We start from the raw sequence: 21,071 nt of genomic DNA, 5'->3' as shown, positions 1-21,071 counted from the left end.
ATTGATTACATTCCAATGCGTAATTATATATATATATATATATATATATATATATATATATATATATATATATATATATATATATATATATATATAGATATATATATATATATCGATCCAAAGGATCCAATCGACCCAAAAGGGATCAAAACCCGAAGAACGAGACTTAACATGAAAATAACAAGGTCGGCCTCCACCAAGAGATTCCTCTAGAAAATCCAAAGGATGAAACGTGGATTGCGGGAAAAGGTCGGCCACACACCAAGGAACATCGAAATCAACGCCCAAGGCTCCGCAAACTTCAAAAGGGGTTCTGGTAGATCACTAGAATAGGTCCAAGCAACCGGTAATAGGAAACTGTCATGGAAACCGGCAGCAATATCTTGCCAAAAAATGATCCAAATGCGATGCGGTCAGGAAGCAAGAATGATGATCAAGTCTTCAAGTAGAATCCAACTCCACAGGATCCGGTGACCCAAAACTGGGATACACAGAAAGGAAAATTGCAACTGCAAACAAAAACAAAACAGAAAGGAAATTTTTGTGGTTGATGCAAGATTGCAATGAACCGGGGATGCTCCTGCATCAACTTCTTATCTCAATTTTTTTCAATACTAAATTTTTATTGTGAAGATTGATTGGTCATTTGGTCCAAAAAAAAACATTTGATTCTCTATCTCTTTCTTTAGTGATAACATTGTAAATTAGTTATCTGGAAATAAATAATCCATATTCTTTTCTAAATAGCTTGAGTATAATACTAATTTAGGCTTTGTATCATATCATTGCTTTGCTTGATGAATATGACAATGCTATATATTTTTTTTACATAATCTCATTACTACAAGTGAAGAGATAATATTATGTGTAGGTCATCTTTGTCTTCATAACAATTTATCGTTCTCTCAAGTTGTAGTACAAAAACCCTCGGTTGCATAAAATCATCCGCCTGATGTTTATATTTTCAAAATATTGCACTGACATAAAAATCCTAATAATTGTGATTTTGTATGCTTATTCTAATATTATGCATATTTATCCTACATGTGTTTTGTGTCTATCTTTTACTAATTTATATGAGTTAGTACTCTGACTATATTTGAAGGCTTAGTTTAATAGCAAAGATTTTGAATGTGACTTGGTTTTGTACCTAGAATCTTTAAAAATGCATAATCCATGCCTATTTAGCTCTACCTGTTATGAAACATGTTTTCTCTTTCATCGATTGATTACATTTTTACTTGGATGACATATTCTTTGAAGTTTATGACTTGAAAATTTTGCAATAATAGAATGTTTTCTCCTCTCTTTTTGAGGTTTTACTATATTTTAAAAGTTTTTCAAATTTTTCTATGATAGTGAAGTCTTTATGATTAAACATTCTTTTAATATTAATGATAATTTGGAATGCACCGTTCTTAGTAAAATTTTACCATTCACTCACATCTTACAACAAAACTAAAGGTTTACTCACATGTCATTTAATGAACTATTTTATTGTTAACTTAGCAATAACTTTATCAACTTCATACAAAACTTACCAAAGAATCATTTAGTATCAAAGCTTACATGCTACTCTGCATTTTACTATTTTAGACACTTTTTATTTGGACAATTCATGGGCTAAACTCTTTTATTTATTTTCTCTATTTATCTCTATGCTATGAAAATGTCTTTCAAATCAAAAACAAGTAGTGTTTGTCTCTTTTTCAACATTTTTCATTGTTATTTTAAATCCAAATTTTCCCCATTTAAATCCCCAGCTTTTCCAAAAAATCTTACACTTTTAGTTTGCTGATTTTTTACGCAAAAGACTTTTGCTACTATATTGCAGACCATCCCAATTCCACAATGTATCAACCTTGAAACTAACACCATATTAAATAAAATTCACTGGTGGTTTAGAGTGGTCAGATTGTGGTGCTTGTATTGCTAATAGTTTGGCATGGGTGCAGTTGGCTTTAAGATTTATTATTACAATCATTGATTGAAAGATGCATGAGGCCTTGGTTTGATATTTGTTTTTTTTATTATAATAAGCAGCAAAACAAGGGTGCTAGCCCTATATACAAAAAGCCCAAAGGCGAAAAAAAGAAAGGCAACAAAACAAGGGTGTTGAACCTACACAAACTCAAGTCAGGCAAGCCTTAGACAACAAGTCAGAAGACTACTGTTACAAGCATGCCAAACCTGCAAAAACCCAAAAGGACTCAACTCAAGAGTGGGAAGAAACATCTGAAACTCGATTCAGAGGAGTTTGGGGTGAGGGGGAAGACTTCTCTTTCTGCTTGTCCAAGCATTTACTAGTATTAGGAACATCGTAAGAAGGATCAAGTGGGGAGGTCCCCTTAGCGTTTATGTCCGCAACTGGAGCAAACTGTTGTTGCATAACAACATCTGGAGTAAATTCATCAAAAGCAGACCATTGTTGCAGAACATGAGCATTAGGAGAAGAAGCCTCAAGGCCAAAGGAGCCCACACCAGCAACAACCAACAGACCAATAGAGGCCACTTCCCTTTAATATTTGATTATACTAATGATCTTTAAGGTTGTTTTTGGCATTCTCTATATCAATCTCTTTTCTTTTAGATACTAGGGAATTGGTTATGGGCCAACCCTAAATTGCTTAATGTAGTTTAGTTGCATTCACTAATGGCTACTTGTAAATAGGATTATAATTCAAATTGGAACTTGTTGTGACATATTCACACATCGCCCCACTGCAAATGGGGACCCCCACTTTTTCACATTCTAGGTTAGTTGTCTTAGCTTAGCTGTTGGTAGTAGTAGGGTATTTTGCTATCAGCCATTCATTTGAAGGGGTGCACTTTCTCAGGTTGCTTAATTTCTCCCTCCTTAGGTTGAAAACAGGTCAAGTGGCATCAATTTGAGCAAGATACGCGAGGAGAATTAGATTGAGGAATCCCTTGAATGAAGTTGCACCAATTATGCAAAGTTTCCTTCGTCATCCGGGTGATTCGATCATACTTCATTGAGAAGTTGTAGGAACAATATTTGACTAAGTACATGAAAATTTCCTTTGCTCCCTCCTAGGAGTGAAATCCTCTTCCTTTGCCTCTCCACAAGAGTGAATTTCCTTTGCTTGGGTTTTGAAGCGAATTTCTTCCTTTGCTATCAAAGTGGGCTGATTGCACTTTATAAAGAGGTGGGAGATGTGGTTAAGAAGAATGAACTTCCTTTGCTCCCAATTTGGAGCAAACTTTTGAGACCACTTCCTTTGCTCAAGTCTAGGAGTGAATTTTGCTTCCTTTGCTCCTTCTTAGGAGTGAAATCCCTCTCCAAGCCTTCCAAGGCATATATAATTCCCTCTAGTTATCATGTGATGCCTTAGTTTGAACGAAGGATTCAATTCTTGATCAACAACCTTGAATTGAGCTAAGTGTGGAGGTCCCTTCCTTTGCTCCCCTCCAAGAGCAAAATCTAATTCTTTTGCTCCTTCTTAGGACCAAAATCCTCTTCCATTGCCCCTCATTAGGAGTGAATTTGCCTTCCTTTGCTCTTTCATGAAAGCGAATTTGCTTCCAAAGCCTCCCTTAATGACAATTTGACATATCTACACACTACCAAAGCAAAACCACAAGATCTAAGTTGATAAAAAAAAAAGGAGAGATTGATAAAACCTAGCTAAGTGGTGAATTTGAGGGTTGCTTCCATTGCTCCTCGATTGGAGCGAATTCCTCTTCCTTTGCTCCTTCATGAGAGCGAATTCACTTCTAAGGCATCCATTGAGGACTATTTGATGACCTTTTGTGCATAGGGATTAAAACCTAAAACATGAGTTGGTGAAACCAAGCTAGATGGTGAATTTGAAGTGATTTAATGTGATTTCCTTTGTTCATGATTAGGAGTGAAAAACACTTCCATTGCTCCCTCCCAGGAGTGAAATACTCTTCCTTTTCTCTTTCATGAGAGGGAATTTGCTCCTAAGACCTCACATGAAGGTAATTTGATGCAATTGAGTTGATGCGAGGAGGTTAAATGGAGGAAATCAAGCTAAGTATCGAATTTAAGGTCATTCCTTTGCTCCGCTTTAGGAGCGATTTTCACTTCCATTGCTCTTCATCTGGAGCGAATTTCCCTTCCTTTGCTCACCTTCAGGAGCGAAGTTGATTTTAGAGCCTTCCTTGAAGTCAATTTGACACAATCACACGCATGGGTAGCAAAATCACAAGGTATGAGTTGATGAATGGAGGGCAAGTGGATGAAAATTGAGCTAAGTGTCTAAATTGTAATGATTTCCATTGCTCCCCTTTAGGAGCGAAAATGTGCTTCCATTACTCCTTCTCAAGAGAGAAATCACCTTCATTTGCTCCTCCATAAGAGTGAAATTCCCCCTTATGCACTTTTGATGATCACTTGAAGCATTTCACATAAGAAAGATGATAAAATTAAGGCATAAGAAGGTAAGATTGATGAAATTTAGTTAAGTGGGCTAACTATTGGAGAATTCCCTTTGCTCCCTAATTGGAGCGAATTTCTCTTCCATTGCTCCCTTGCAAGAATGAACCTCCTCCATTTGCACTCAAAAAGTCTGAAATTCTTCTTTTAGTGTGATAGGGAGTGTATTGATTCAGTTAATTTTGTTATTTCATCAATATGATTCAAAATGTTTTCTTTTCCAGGTCGAAGTGGAGAATCAAAGCGAGGAGTGAGGAAACACATTCAAGACTACATCGAGATGGAACACAACACAAGGCAAGCACAATGATACCAAGAAGGTGACTGCGCAAGAAGGAATTCAAGATATTCAAAAGCTTTCATAAAGGGAGAAATCGTACAATCACCTCAAGGCAAGATAGGCAAGCAAGGGTAGAAGGTCGACAATACTTCCTATTATCATCACCACATTGAGTTAATGGAATAACGTTGAGTATCAAGAGATTATTGCTCAATACTCATTCATGATGATGAATCAAGTCTACAAGTGTAGATTGAGGTGGCATCCCAATCACTACTCCACCAATCAGAAGAAGTCCTCTATCAGCATGTCTTGATTCAATGAACCAAGCTCGCTCATGGGGGCACAAATTCTAATGCACCTACCCCTACTATGCATTGGTCAAATGCTCCAAAGATGACATGTGTCAAAATGTTGTAATTATTTCATTGGCCAGAATAAAGTTTGTTGTAAAAAACCCTAATTAGGGTTTCATTGTAAAATCTTGGTCATTGATCTGAAACAATCCTGGCCACCCATTGTAATGAGCTCTCTATAAAAGGCTCAAACTCTTCATTTGTAAAGGTTTATTAAAAAGTTAAGAGTCAATAGTGAATAGTTGATGGATGCTAGTTAGCAAGCAGTTAGAATATATTACGAGGAGGAAATGTAATTTAGACTTGTAAATGGAGATAATGGAGGAGATTGTTGCATATCTTTGCGTGGAATCCATTTAATCCATACCAGTAGCATCTTGCTGATTGTAAGTGTGCCTTGTATAGTCAACTGGAATTGTATGAGCTTAACTTCAATTGTTTATAAATTAACTTGAATGATAATCAATGTTTGATGATAATGATTTGAACATCTTTGAATTGCACCTAAGAAGATCACACTAAGCTGATGTCAGATTGTTCAATTTGATGGTGAGACCTTGCTCAATAAGATTCCATTAAATCATTCCCCCTTTTTCTTGCATTCTAAACCTTAGAATAGAATTCCTCAACCCTTTCCCTTTTGCCCTTTTTTTTCAACTCAAACTAGTTTAGGGTTAAAAACATCACAAGATTGCAACATTAGATGATCAGGTTCCAACAATTTAAGCATTCATGTACAACGTAAGGCCCCTTGAAGGAACAACAATCACAACCACCAACTGTGCTTATCCACACGTCATGCCTTGACATTGAAGAACCTTGGAGTTATCTCAAGTGATCCTTATGTGAATCTTCAGCATTTGGGAGACTTTGATCAAGAGAGGATAAGATACTTTTGGGTATTTTATTTTGTGTTCACATGTGCCTAAAAAACACATCAACAAAACCCAATTATATTGAAATTTCTTGTTAACATAATGAGAGAAAACTCGAAAACCAATATAAATTTCTAAATGCTTTGCATCCATATTTTAGAAGACCCTTCAAACTTCTTGTTACTTGTATAGTGAATTGTTGTTAATCACCTACATGTCTGTTTCAGGATCCAGTTAGTCCGGTATCTAACATACAAATAAATTATAATTTAAAAGACTTAATTTTCATATTTGTTACTATCTGATAATCTCAAAGTGACTCATTACTTTCTCGTGGTTTTCCTTTACATTATCTCAAATGTAAACCTTTCACATTTATGTAAGAGTAGAGGCAAACTCGAAAAAGCAAGACAATTGTGATTAAATTAAGGGGTCATTAGATGATTCCGAAGATTGTTTTCTGTTTGAACGTGTGAAAGTACCATTAATTTCGAATTTAAAGAACATTTTGTCACTTCCATTTCCTTTCCTCTCTGCACTCGTCATGTGAAAAGCTGCTTGGCTTGGCCCTCACAACCATATTGTCAAGCAAAAATAATTGCATCCTGTCAATACTAGTTATTACACATCTCATGCAACCCATATACTCGTCATGATTGAATTTCTTTTATCAATTATATCGATTGCAAATTTATGCTGCAAGAATTCACTCCACACATTGTGTATTCTGTAAGAAGTGAAGACATGAGCTGGTCTGCAATTGACAGAGAAATTCAAGTACAATCGTGATTGGGAAAAAAGAGTTGTATCTCACTGTTAAATAATCTTAAGTCGTCTAAAATATAAGAGAACAGAAATAAACGAAACTACCTGTGTTAAGATTGATAAACATTGTACTCCCCTTTTGAATCATGCGGTAGCACTCCACTCCTGCTTGTAGAAAAAAATTCCATATACACTATTGTTGGAGCAAACCAACTTTCCAAGAAATGGATAATGAGATAAGAACTCAGTAGTCATATATAACATCAGCTGGACAACGAACCTCCACTTTAGAGAGGGCTTGTTAAAAAGTCTTGTGCAATTTTAAAAGGAACCTTTTTTCTTTGATCCCTCCATTCTAATACAGCTTGTTACTTCAGTAATTAGTATTCCTTATGCAATCATAACTTCAGAAGCATGTGGATGGTTCAAAGAATAACCATATTCCTTCACAAATGACACATCAAATTGTTCAATAAATTGCAAGTCTAACACCTCAGACTTTATCCCAGCAAATCGTTGATACTCTTCAAAAACTGATGCAAGGCACCAGTTCTGTACTTTGCGCAAGCATCCCACTAAGCAACTTGTACGCCGCTGCACAATTTTCAAAATTTTAGAATGAGTGTTAAAGGTTGGTTGCATTACATTAGATCAATAAATAAGGATGAGCAAGAGTGGCAGAAAGGGGTGAACTAGGTATAAGCATTTCATAAAAGAATGCTACCATACCTTTCCCTTTTCACAGTGAATTAGAACTGGATGATTCCTTGTATCTGAATCACCATAAAACAGTAAAATGAAATCACATATGGAATATATATACGTTATTAAAAAGTTAAATACCATATGCTTCAACAAATATTACCGAGCAAAACCTTCAAGGCTTCCCCTATTGCATCATTAGGCATGTCCACAAAAGGATTCTGTGACAGTACAGTACAATGCTTCAGGTTACCAAACAAATTTCTACAATAAAAAAATGGCGACTTTTTACAAGATGCAAGAATTCTAAAACATAATAGATGGAGGACCAAACCATGCAAGAGGCAAGAAAGAATTGCCATGAATAGCTTCAGTGTATGAGTGAAAATGTTCTGCTGTTGAGAAAATATGGTGGTGGTGATAAAGTGTACAGCTTTCAAAGTGATGACTTCTAAGCCAAAACAAATGTTGGGATTATTATATTACATCTACACATTATATAAATAAATAGGTGTTAGTTTAATAGCTAGTAATAAATAATGTCAGTTGTGGGAATTTCCCATATGGAGGTTGTGTTCGGTAGTTATGTAGCTGGTTGTAAAGGGAATGCTTTAATAAAACCAATGAAATCGATCTAAAATCCATCTCTGATCCATTGAAATAATATATCAATAGTATTTTATATTTGCAACCATGGTATAAAAATCTGTGCTTTTGCTCTATCAATTTTAATATGGTATCAAAGTTTGCATAATTTGTATCTGAAGCAGTAAAGGCTCGGATCAAAAAAAGATGCCAGAATGATGCAGAAATGCTGTTTGTTGAATATCACCTCAAAATGCAAAACATCTCATGTTGCCTGCATAGGAAAAGAGAGTTACACAAAACCGCTAACATTGAATACATTGATCATGCAAGTTTGAATGTAAACACTGCCAAAAGGGCATTAGTTTGTATGCTGCAGTACTTGCATAACATCCTTCCTTTTGTGGTGTAAGCAAGCAAAAAAGACAAATTTGGGTGAAGCGTTGGGTCACAGTTGTGAGAAGACCATGCCATTCACTGGAAGGCCAGTTCATGATATTTTACTTGCTGGAAATTGCTGAGCAGTGGACCATTTCTTGAAGCACTCGCACTGGTAAGGCATAGGTGCAGTCATTTGTTCAGTGGCAGAAAAGATCACCATACCAACAAAGGTGCCAGGAAGAAATAGAAGCATCAGCATAATGGCAATGCATTGACTTTAGAGTCTCTTTGTAAGTGTCGTATGCTGCTGTATTACTAGTTCTGCTATAATACAGCAGTTTTGTTTTTCATCCTAAATTTGTATTGTGTGATCACTAACGTGACATTTACAGCAGAATTGATTACAACAACAAATTATAGTTGAATGGCCATGGGTTCCAGTTGAGGTGTGGTTATGTTTTATATTTTTATCCATTAATAATAAACAGGTACAAGTAAGGGGCGTCCAGCAAGGTAGCATGTAATTGTTTGTAGCGTAATCAGTGTATGACTTTTAAGTTTCAAGTCATTGGCTCAAAACTTACAAAGGCTTGTTCAATGAATATTTTGGAGTGAAAACATTATATGATTGGTCATTGAATACTTTTTGAAGATCAAGGTTTCAAATTTGTGTTTTTTATGAATATTTTTTTGTAAATGGAGGTGCAAGGAAATTTATTGTAATAAGGTGAATTTTCAGTGGAAACCAACACCTTAAAAATGAAAATTTTTATCATGTCACCTCATGTTCGTGCTATTGGTGAGTATAATGTGACATTTGGTGGATCAAGTGTAATAGGATCATAGAGGAGGCTGGAGGGCACAAGAGGTTGGAAGAATTTCACCATTTCGAGCTAGCTTCTCACTTTGAGATAGTACATTTTCTAGAAGCACTATCACATTTGTGTCCCTTGGAGCAAGAAGGGGCTTGCCAGTTCTCGACATTATTTATGGATGGTGTAATCACTAGAAGAGGTGTAGTTAGTGTATCCAAATTGGAAAAAAATTGGGAAAATCACAAAACAACACAATCAGAAAAATTCCCGATTTTTTTCCCTTTAAAAAACACACTTTTTTCCCTCTAATTCTATGGAGTGTCGATTTTGATGTGTTTTCCTTTGATTTTCACCAGTTTTTTAAAGTTTAATTGCAATTTATGAGTGTTTCTACCTGTTAATGGGGAAGTTTGCACTACCATCAACCTAGAATAAAATATACAGAGTATATCCTATTCTTTCTTGAATAAGGAAATCTTGTATGCCCTCTGACTGTCCAAACAAGATAACCTCAAGGTTTCTAGTGTCAAGTCTTGACTGTGCTTAGGATAACTCAGTGATGATGTGATTTGCTGATAATCACAAAGGGACTTATGCATTTGATATGGCAATCTAATTGATGCTTCACTTCTCAAATTGATTAAAAGAAAGAGCAAATGCATAGGGTTCAGAGAAACTAGGGACAATGATAGTAATGGTTGACGCCACAGATAGACAGATTTCTCATAAGACTGATTCCTGCTTAACTAGAGATAAACTCACAATGCCACAAAAATGGTGTGATCTTCAAAGAGAAATGAAGATTTTCAGATCATGAACATTCATTTAGATACCCAATTCTGGTGGAATCAAAACAAACATCCACAATTGAACTAATAGCAAAAATAGGCTCAGACCATGCACAGAGACTTACAATCAACAAACCTCCAAGTATGAACCAGAAAATGATCAGATATCCTCACACTTCACCATTAAATCACTGAACTTCAACTAATTTTGATGAAAGAAACCATGCAAACAGGTGAAGGCAACTGGCAAAACACCATACTTCAATGCTTTATTCATTTGCTACAACTGCTATTACAAAAATCAAATTCCTACTCTACTCTAATTCTACTTGTTGGCTACTGCCACTTCTAACCCTAATTCTAAGTTCCACTTTCTAACTTCTAACCCCTTACAATGAGGCACTGGTCTTTTAAACGTTTTACATTTTGAATCAATGGCCCAGATTTGCCCTCTAGAAACCTTAACAGCTTTTAGTTAATGATCTCAACAACTTTCAATCACTTTCAACTACTTTCCAACTACCCCCACTACAAGACAAAATGATAGCCTAGCAAAACAACTTTTGTCATTGTTGAAGTTATAGCTATGGTCGGATCCTTCGCTTGGCCAACATAGCAAACATGATTGTCTAATTGGCTTATCGGCCTTAGACAATCATGAACCCGTGTATACTCTAGAGAAAGCGGGTAATATACATTATGAAGCGGTTTTGTTTTTAAGTCCTTAACTAAGCATTAGTTAAGACACACACCCGTCACCCATGGTTAGACACGTCTCCGCATTGATATTGTCTGCCACCCCTTGATGAAGGATCACGTTGCCCTTGAAGAAGCAGACTCTTCATGAAGAGTCACCGTGGCGTGTATAAGAGGGATGCTACCTCTTTCATTTGGTGAATTTTTGGAATATACTCCAATCGTGTGGAAGATTTCCTATATGCAGTTCGTGTTTGTCATCAGCAAGTTCGTTTATCATCCACAGCAGATCGACTTCCATAGCTGATCGACTTTCATATATCTCAGATCAGATTAGATTATCATCAGCAAAATCATTCCTTGGGAGAGCGAAGGCACTACTTGGCAGATCGTATTCTTCCTCTGCTGATCGAACACATTCTTCATAGGTTGGATACATTAATGCAGTGCGGACTGCACACACAGCTGTGCATTGTAAATTGATTTGAGCATATAGCTTCAAGGAGTGAAGCGATTCACATTGGCCTTTGTACTTGATCATTGTAAAAGCATCTTGTTGTTCATATTTGATATATTTATATAGAGAGAGATAATTTTGTGCTCGGTGGAGACGATAATTGTATATATCGTCTATGGTTGGGAGGGCAACGATGATTTGAATCATAGCCCGTGGTTAATCGAGCACACACTATGATTGTTGTGCATGGTCATCTTCTTGTTGTGCATGGTCATCAAAGCCAGGTTCTTGAAGAGCCATTGTCGCCGTTAGTGCATCCCCTCTGTCTTGAGGAGGAGCTTGAGCTTAAGAGTGGAATGATATGACAGGGGATAGAGTTCATCTTTAGATTGAGTAGAGAGAGATTCTTGGATACAGGTTATAATCGAGGACAATGCCAAGAATAATGAGAAGGAAGTTGGGGCCACTTCTTTCCAGCTAGACTTTGATGATTCTCTTCATAGAAGTGACATTTCTATCTTCAGCCTTGGAAACTTTGCATATTTGCATCTGTCAATGGCAACTGAAATACAAGATCAAGACCTTCATTGGATGATAGGACCAAACTGATCAGATAAGTCTTCTCCCTACTACCACATTTATCTGATAGTATATGGTGCATTGCTTATGCTCGTGTTATTTGTCTATTGTATGCATTGGACTAATGGTTGCCCTCTTGTTCATGACACTAGATTTGCCCATGTGTAAGGTTGAGTCCTGTAGCCCTTAGCTATGATTACATACAATTCAGACATCTAATTTATCATTATCATTTTTTTGTTATAAGCTATGTTTAACAGCAGATTATTACAAGTGTATGTGTGATTGTAGGGGACACTTGAAGACCTTAGTAGTTAAGGCTGGCATGCTGTTATGCTACTTGCAAGGGTTGCAAGTTTATCCAAAGCCAGATGGAGCTTGGCTAATGAGATAAGTATTTATCTTGGTTATTATCTCTTGAGTTTTTTGCTTGTCGTAGTCAGCCTCTTATTTGTATTCCTATATGTACTATAAGAGTTATTTGCCTCGTTATGCTCTTGTTCATTTCCTTGGCCCTCGGAATGGGTTTTGCAGGAAAAAAAAGTACGATGCATTAGGAATCCTGCCGAGGCATTTGTGCAGAGCTCGATATTATGAGATTGATGATTCGAGAGGGAGGCCTATATAGCTTGTCGGGAGGCTCAACCCAAGCGTTGATATCTGCTTATGACAGCTATGACATCGGAAACTTGTCGCCTTGCCTGTCTTGAGAAAGATGGCTACAGATCTTTCTAAGCGCACGAGTGCACTTACAAAAGTTGTGCACTTGACAAGAGTGTCAAGAGTTCCTTGCCGAGTTGTGACAGTAGGTCCGAAGTGGTCTTGAATCCAGCACATTCAGCCATGTGTGGATCATGCCAAATGATGTTATGAATTGAGATACTCAAAGACATGGGAGTCTCTTGGAGCAATATGTCTTCCATAATTGGGAGCATGTGAGCAAGGTATGCTTCTATGATAGAGGGAGCAGCTAGAGGATCTACTTCAATTGACTTCCGAAGATCTTGGTCATATTTGTTCAGAGGGAGTGGACCATGTCGAGATGGTTTCTATAGCGATCGGGCTGGAAGGTTTTATGTTGTCACCTAGGTTGTGATATTCCACGATAGATGAATACTCGATGAGCATGGGATTCACCAAGAATGATGGTGTAAACATAAAGGTGGTTGATAGAGGCATTGATTTTGGTCCTTCATGTTGATGACTTATTTCTCACTGGGGTAGAGAAGTTCATCACTCAGTGTCAAAAGGAGTTAGCCTCTAAATTTGAGATCTTGGCCTTATGCACTACCTCCTGGGACTGGAAGTTTGGCAGAGACCGCATGAGATCTTCTTCAGTCAGGGGGAGTACACTATAGTCATCCTGAACAGATTTGGCATGATGGATTGTAAGTCCATGTCTACGTTGATGGATATATAATCTGGAGAAGTTGAGCAAGCCAGCTTCCGATTCAGATCTGGTAGATCCCACTATGTATTGTCAATTGATTAGAACACTGATATATTTGGTCAACACCAGACCACATATCTACTTTGCAGTGAGTACTCTCAGTCAGTTCATGTGTGAACCGAGACAGATTCATTGGGTTGCAGCAAAGCATGTGCTGAGGTACTTACGTGGCAAAGTTGGATATGGCCTGAGATATTCTTCTGACATGAACTTGAAGTTGCATGGATATACTGATTCCGATTGGGTAGGATGTGTCACTAATCGGAAGAGCACCTCCGGTTGTTGTTTCAGTTTCGGTTCAGCTATGATTTCTTGGTGCTGCAGATAACAGTCTTCAATAGCACTGAACTCCATAGAAGCCAAGTATATTGCAGCATGTGTGGGAGCACGAGAAGCAGTGTGGCTTCGGAAGCTTCTTGCGGGATTATTTGGACAATCCTTAGAACCTACAATTATCTATTGTGATAATCAAAGTTGCATAAAGCTTTCTGACAATCTTGTATTTCATGACAGAACGAAGCATGTGGAGATCAAGTATCACTATGTTAGAGACATGGTGGAAAGGAATGGTATTCAATTGAGATACATTAGTATTGATGAGCAAACAGCAGACATTCTCGCCAGAGGTAAACTTGGTATGGTGGAGAGTGAAGCCCTAGCCAAGATGGAGTCTCAGCTTCATTGATTTGTTTATATATATACTAATGTATTCTTATCTTCGAAAGATGTTTAAAGTGTAAACTCTTGTTAATGCATTTCTCCTTGAGAGAGACTTGAGGTGTAAGCCCTCATCTCCACCCTCTGATATGGTTCATGGTGGATGTCATGTGTGTGACGCCATGACAACACCACATGAGAGTCTGTGGTGATCTTCTTGTACTTGTGTGTTTACCCTCTGGATGAGCCATGGTGAATATTGTTGTCAGGTGACGATCTCACAATGATGAACACTTGTGCATCTTACCATCATTGTGAGGTGACGATCTCACAATAATGGTTGATATCTCGTGAGGTTATATCTATGGATAAGCCATAATGGAGGATATCACGTAAGGTAATATCTATGGATAAGCCATAATGGTGGATATTACGTGAGGAGATATCTATATATAAGCCATAATGGTGGATATCGCGTGAAGTGATATCTATGGATAAGCCATGATGGTTGATATCACGGTGAGGTGATATCTATTCTTCACCATCCATGCGAAAAGCCACGATGGTTGATATCATGATGTGGTGACGTGCTATCACAATAAGATGATAAACCTCTTTCATACACGTGGTCATTGTGTTAGTCATCACAATGAGGTGATGTGACTTATAGACATCTAGAAGGATTCCTCCCTAACTAAGAGGGAGTGTTGAAGTTATAGCTATGGTCGGAACCTTCCCTTGGCCGACATAGCAAACATGATTGTCTAATTGACTTATCAGCCTTAGACAATCATGAACCTGTGTATACTCTAGAGAAAGCGGGTAATATACATTATGAAGCGGTTTTGTTTTTAAGTCCTTAACTAAGCATCGATTAAGACATACACCCGTCATCCATGGTTAGACACGTCTCCTCATTGATATTGTCCACCACCCCTTGATGAAGGATCACGTTGCCCTTGAAGAAGCCGACTCTTCATGAAGAGTCACCGTGGCATGTATAAGAGGGATGCTACCTCTTTCATTTGGTAAATTTATGGAATATACTCCAATCGTGTGGACGATTTCCTATATGCAGTTTGTGTTTGTCATCAGCAAGTTCATTCATCATCCACAGCAGATCGACTTTCATATATCTCAGATCGAATTAAATTATCATCAGCAAAATCATTCCTTGGGAGAGTGAATACACTACTTGGCAGATCGTATTCTTCCTTGGCTGATCGAACGCATTCTTCATAGGTTGGATACATTAATGCAATGCGGACTGCATACACAGCTGTGCATTGTAAATTGATCTGAGCATATAGCTTCAAGGAGTGAAGCGATTCACATTGGCCTATGTACTTGATCATTGTGAAAGCATCTTGCTGTTCATATTTGATATATATATAAAGAGAGATAATTTTGTGCTCGGGGGAGACGATAACCGTATATATCGTCTATGGTTGGGAGGGCAACAATGATCTGAATCATAGCCCGTGGTTAATCGAGCACACCCTATGATTACTGTGCATGGTCATCTTCTTGTGATCCTAGTATTGTAATGAAATTCAAAAGTCACAAAAGACAAAATTGGCAGCTGGACAAATAACTATCTTTTGGCCTTTTCTTATATTGTATTAAATTGGGCCCAAAAGTTGTCATTTTACAACAAACTAATTGCCATTACAACAAATCATAATCTAGCCATCCCCAGCTGTTCCTTCTCTATTTTTGTATGTCTCCTGAAGCATTCTTGTGTCTTGTCACTGCTTTCCAGAAATTTGGAAAAGACACCCTTTGGACTATGATAGTGGTATTTCATTTTCATACCTTGTCATTGGCTTTGTAGCAGATTCTTCATTGGCACAACTCTGCTGATATTTCCAAGTGTTCGCAAAATTCTTCATTTCTGTGAGCATGCTAATCTCAATCCCCTTTGGAAAGACATCATCACCAGGATTTTGATCTTCTATTTCCTCTTTTCGTCCTGGTAACCTTCTGACACTCTTGGAAGTCTCCAAGTTATTGGCTCCTTTGAACGATTCATCTTTCTTAGCTCTCCTTTGGTGTCTCTCGTCTTGGCTCCTTTGAATGACTCATCCTACATAGACAAGTAAGTTCAAGGATCATTCACATTTTCATGAAAATCAATCACTCAGCCTCCTCACTTGATTACCATCACACTTATTTCCAATTGAACATGCATCATTATTCACTCTCCTTCTTCCTATCCATCAAAAGATTCATCAACTTATACAACCTATCTTGCCTTACTTAGAGGAAATTTGGACCTCGAAGAGTCATTGTCTTGACATGCTGTTAGGAATTGGTTGTTGTGTGCCACTTGGATCTAAGACAGGTTCTAGGATCCTCATGTTGATCTAGATCACAACTCAGACTTTGAGAGCGTGGCCATGAAACCCTGGAACCAATCTGCAAAATTTGGTGGTAGGCGACAAAAAAGGAACAACCACAAACTCAGTTCTTGGAAGAATCATAGGATTAAGGGCCAAACTCGGTGCTGGGAAAATCTTTGGGATTAATACTTTATTCCTTCTTTGACTGGAAATGCCGAGTTAGAGAATGAAAACCTCAGCTTGGGGGAGAATTCGGTACTGGGAAAGATTTTAGGAATAAGGCATATTCCTATTTTGTATGTCAATACCAAATTTGGAGGTGTTTGTGCAAAAACTAAATGATTGGAAGGTCTTTGGAAATAAGACCTTATTTTGATTTTTGATGCAGATACAGAATTTTGAGAGTGGAGGATCATTCTTACGCAAGAAACTCAGGATTAGGATGCTGATAAGGAATGAGGCACCTAGGAGATCTGATGCTACTGTTAAAACTATTACATCCCACTTGTGCCCTAGTTGATTTTTGTGCAGTATTTACGCCCTAATACATGTTAAACCTAGTGCATTTTTTATATACTTGTAAGATGTATAATGTGCCTAGTTTCATGCTTTAATTAATGGATATGTTCAGATGACTATGCATATGTGAATGATGATAATTATGCTTTCTATGATGATTTGATGTACTCTGATTGATTAAATTGATGAAATTGCAGTTAACAATATGATATCATATTTTACTTTTGTCATGAATTATTAATTGTCAGGACTAGGCAAGATTTGGATCTAACTGATTTCCATGGGCCAAGTGTGTGCAGGAGACCGTCGTCCTCCACGAAAGGAGGGAAAGTATCATCAGGTCAGGAGGTGCAAGTTAGGAAAGGACTCAATGCCGTTTGAAAACCCTAACCTAAGCCAGGTAAACCTATGTTGATCTTGTCAGACCTTGTTAGCCAGTGCACTAGGTAACCTAGTAGGTCAGTGCAGAGAATTTAGGGTTTATAACCCTAGGGTTTGTCGCTTCTCGAGGTAATTATTAATTATTATTATTATTTAATTATTTCATTAATTATTAATCAAGTTGGCTGGGACTAATGTTACTTTTATTATATATATATTTATGTATATGTATATATATGTTACATATATATCCTTTATGAATACCTAGGTACGGGAGAACGTATACATGGTCGTATACCTACTACCACAGTCAGGTATTCGTAGGGTATATGGGTCGGAATATATATAAATATAAATAAATATGTATATTTAATCAATTTATAATTTGTATGGCAATGTTTATTTTTAAATTAAATAAATTATCATTTGCCAACTTTAAATTGGCAACTCTATAATCAAGTGAAGATTATGTGAAGGGGAGATATGAAGTTCGTCCCTCCTAAAGTTGCTAGGTGATTGGCTTAAAATATATTATGGCCATATTGAGAGGGATTTAAGTTTTTAATTAAACCATTCTACATCGCTCTATCTTGCCTTATGAATTTATCGAGTATTGGGAGATTTGATAAAGAATAGAGTAAGCAAGTAAAAAGAAATGGGTTTAACGCATTATCAATACTTCCTAATATATATCAATATCATTTGAAAAGAAAATAGAAAAGCAACAAATATATATTTTCACGGGAAGCATGTTTGAGTGCGAGAATGTTTAACGCGTGAGGAAGAAGCTTTTGCTGGAAGCGAGAAATGTTGAAGGCGTGAGAATGGAGCACGAGATTAACATGACTCCTTGGGCAGTTTGAGAATTCCGCTTGGTATTAGGGCGAACCAAGGAAAAGTCACGTGTTAGTCAATACTTAAACCATTTTGGAAGAGAAGGGGGTTATCGTTTTTTTATTGTTCTTCTTCGGGACAGCAAAAGAAAGAGGGTTTGCTCTGCAATTCCGTGATTTGTCTGCTCAGCCATTACCAAGTTTCAAGGGCTTTGAGTGAGAAGGGCGTTAGAGTACAACCTCTGACGAGATTCTACTTCCTCCAGGTCATGTGGTCTGGTTACCCTACTGACTCGACTATTTCCTTTTCCGTTTTTCATTCAATTTTTGGAAAATAGAGGAAAAGAAACTAAATGCAGTTTATTCTTCAGTATTTCATGAAATTCTGAACTATTTTCCCTTCTGTAATGTGAATTCTGAAAAATATACTTGAATGGGAAGGGATAAACCCTTATGCTGTCTTAAAGAAAAATTTATATGTAGTATATCTGTTTACTTCTGCATAATACAAATTTTTACCTTCTGTTTTTGGTAAATTTAAATGGTGATGATATTACGTATGGGATTCTCATACCTGTTTAAATTTGGAATACATATATGTGTGTGTGTGTATATATATATATATATATATATATATATATATATATATATATATATATATATATATATATTAATGTGTATCTATATAACAATGTGTATGAATATATCATGAAAGGTCGGGAAAATTATTTTAGTGGTTGGAAGACTGTATGCAGAAAACCAGTAAGGTGTTTTAATTCCTTCAGATGCTATAAATCTGGAATTATAGTGGTAGACTCATCTTATACCCAAATTCCTCCATAGTACTGTTCTATTTTTCTACAAAAAAAATATCCTCATATCCAGAGTGAACAGCAAGGTTACATTGTCACTAGACCAGCATGTTTAAGGTCTGCCATTATGAATAAATATATAAATATTGGTGTGCAGGCCTGGAGGTTATGTTTACTCACACCATTCAGCTAACTAAAATCTGAAAATCATAAGAACATAACCAGGTATCAAGGTGCAGCAAGGCTCCATTCGGTCGACTTAAACCGGAAAACCAATAAGTTATAATCAGCCGGTGTGTGTCTTAGTTATAATATACACCTTTACGCAAGTACATATACCTCTAATGTAGAAATATTTGTGTAATGACAACTGCAGGCCTATGTGTTAGATTTGCGTATATTCTTCAGTAGAACTATAGATTGGAATAAAATCTTAACCATGGAATCCCTGCCCTTCATGAAATTTGGGATTATTGTGATACAAAGGTTGGGACAATTGCTAAGTTGTTAAATTAAATCTAAGGCACCCTAGAATACCTATCGTACATGTGAAGGTGCGGGTACGTATGCACACTTGCACACGTACTTTGACATATACCGTCAAGTATATACCAGTGTGGTTATAATTGGTATTATTTGACGGATATGTGAAGGTATTTGTACTCGTGTGTATGTGTAAGCGTATCTTAACATGTGTTGGTAGGCATATTCAGCATAGTGGTGCAAACTTATACCATTTAATGGAAGGGTGTTCATACCCGAGTCAACTTAATGAAGAATTTGGGCCCTTAATCAAGATTATTCAAAATCTTCCTTAGACTGAAAGTCAGGACAGCTCTAAGATAAATTTATCTAATTGAGATAACCCTCTCTAGAGTTAGGAATTAACCTATACCCTAGCCTAGGAAGGCAGTGGGTAGAAGAGCACTATTGTACAGGATGTAGTTAGCATCACTACTGGGAGGTCCCTCTCAAAAGGTCGAATAGCAAAGACATGTTCGGCAAGTTTTATTCCATACTCAGGAATTGTGCGTACAATTGCTGACTCTTATGCCCCTAAGTTTCCCAAGCTAGGGACTCAGTTGAAACATCATAAACCAATGCAATCTTGAATGTGAAAGAAAATTATGATAATATTTCAGAGTACTAAAACTGTGTCAAATGTACGCTATACACAAAGTTGGGTCTTAATTCCCCTTTGGAGTTCAGTTGAACTTCGTGGACCTAAACTTATTGCCGAGAAGGGTGAGATCATTGATAGCTCGTTAATTCGTGCTTACAGTGTTAAACCTTGGCCAAGGTGGTGCTGCGTAATGCATGCATTCGTCTGATCTTTAGTACCAGATACACCTCTAGTCAGAGCGCCATACTAGTGCATTGAGTTCTCTTTTTCCTTTACCTCCCTGTGAAGGGTCGGGCCAATCCAGAAGGATATGGCACAAGGGACTAGATAGTTAGTGGTTGGGCGGAAAAGCACTCTAATGATACTTTCCCTCCTCACCAGTATCATGACAGAGTTTTGAAGTTCAAAAATTAGCATCAGTTGAAAAGTACTCTCTAAACCCTATCTCGTTTTAATTTCATGCAAAGTTATTTATTTCTTAATCTTACATGTATGCTTAATTTTAGTTCAATGTAATTAATCTTTCAGTTATCGTTATTCTTGTTCTTGTTTTAAATATAAAAACAAAAACAAAACAAAAAATCCTACTTGCTATGTTTATGTTAACGGCTATTTTTGCAACGGTTAGATTATTTGAATTGATATCTCTTTTAAATTTCTAGAATGTTACAGAAACTCAGTCTTGCTTGGCAATTCAGACCTTAGAAGGGATCCTTTCAAGGCAAATTCAAACATTTGAAAGTCTTTTCAAAACTCGGACCTATGAAGTTGATTAAGAAACTTAGATCTGAGATCTAGACCAAAACTTGGACTATAGAGAGCAAACAAGAACCCTGGGTCAAACTTGGAGCTAGGAGGAGTTTTAGGACTAAGGGTAAAACTCGGTCCCAAGACAGGTTTTTGGATTAGTGCTTGTTCCTAATTGGACTGCAAATACCGAGTTTGAGGGAGAAAAACTCCAACCTAAGGGGCAAATTCGGTCCTAGGAAACATTTAGGGATTAGGCTTATTCTTGATTTGCATCCTAGATCTGAATTTCAGATTCTTGCAGCATGTTTGCCTTGTGAAATATGGTTGACCTTGGGAAGATGGCCATAAGGAGATCAGATTGTTAACTTTATAAAGCTGTAGAGTTGGACTTGGAAGGAATAAGACTAGGAATGTCTGCTCAAAATTTGGTGTCAAGAGTCTGATTTGGAATCATGACCCGAAACTCGGCTTCAAACTCGGCATTGGGAACAAGTTTGGGATTGAG

General features: G+C 37.1%; 1 protein-coding gene across 2 annotated transcripts in view; it reads right to left on the bottom strand.

Annotated features, from left to right (window-relative positions):
* Nucleotides 1-6,584: 6,584 nt before the first annotated feature.
* LOC131059981 (uncharacterized) overlaps nucleotides 6,585-21,071 on the bottom strand; it is a 37,558-nt gene continuing 23,071 nt past the window's right edge. Inside the window, exons 4-6 of one of the 2 annotated variants that reach the window (XM_057993054.2) lie at nucleotides 7,562-7,619; nucleotides 7,426-7,469; nucleotides 6,585-7,290 (exon numbers count right to left, since the gene is read on the bottom strand). In XM_057993054.2, coding sequence (XP_057849037.2) covers nucleotides 7,087-7,290; nucleotides 7,426-7,469; nucleotides 7,562-7,619 — 306 coding nt within the window. In that variant the 3' untranslated portion in view covers nucleotides 6,585-7,086. Of the gene's footprint in view, nucleotides 7,291-7,425; nucleotides 7,470-7,561; nucleotides 7,620-21,071 lie in introns of those variants that run through there. The other variant, XR_009110265.2, reaches the window with a different exon arrangement.

This window comes from Cryptomeria japonica, chromosome 8 (genome assembly GCF_030272615.1).
Source record: "Cryptomeria japonica chromosome 8, Sugi_1.0, whole genome shotgun sequence".
In the NCBI taxonomy this organism is placed as follows: domain Eukaryota; kingdom Viridiplantae; phylum Streptophyta; class Pinopsida; order Cupressales; family Cupressaceae; genus Cryptomeria; species Cryptomeria japonica.
This window is presented reverse-complemented; position numbering and strand designations above follow the sequence as displayed.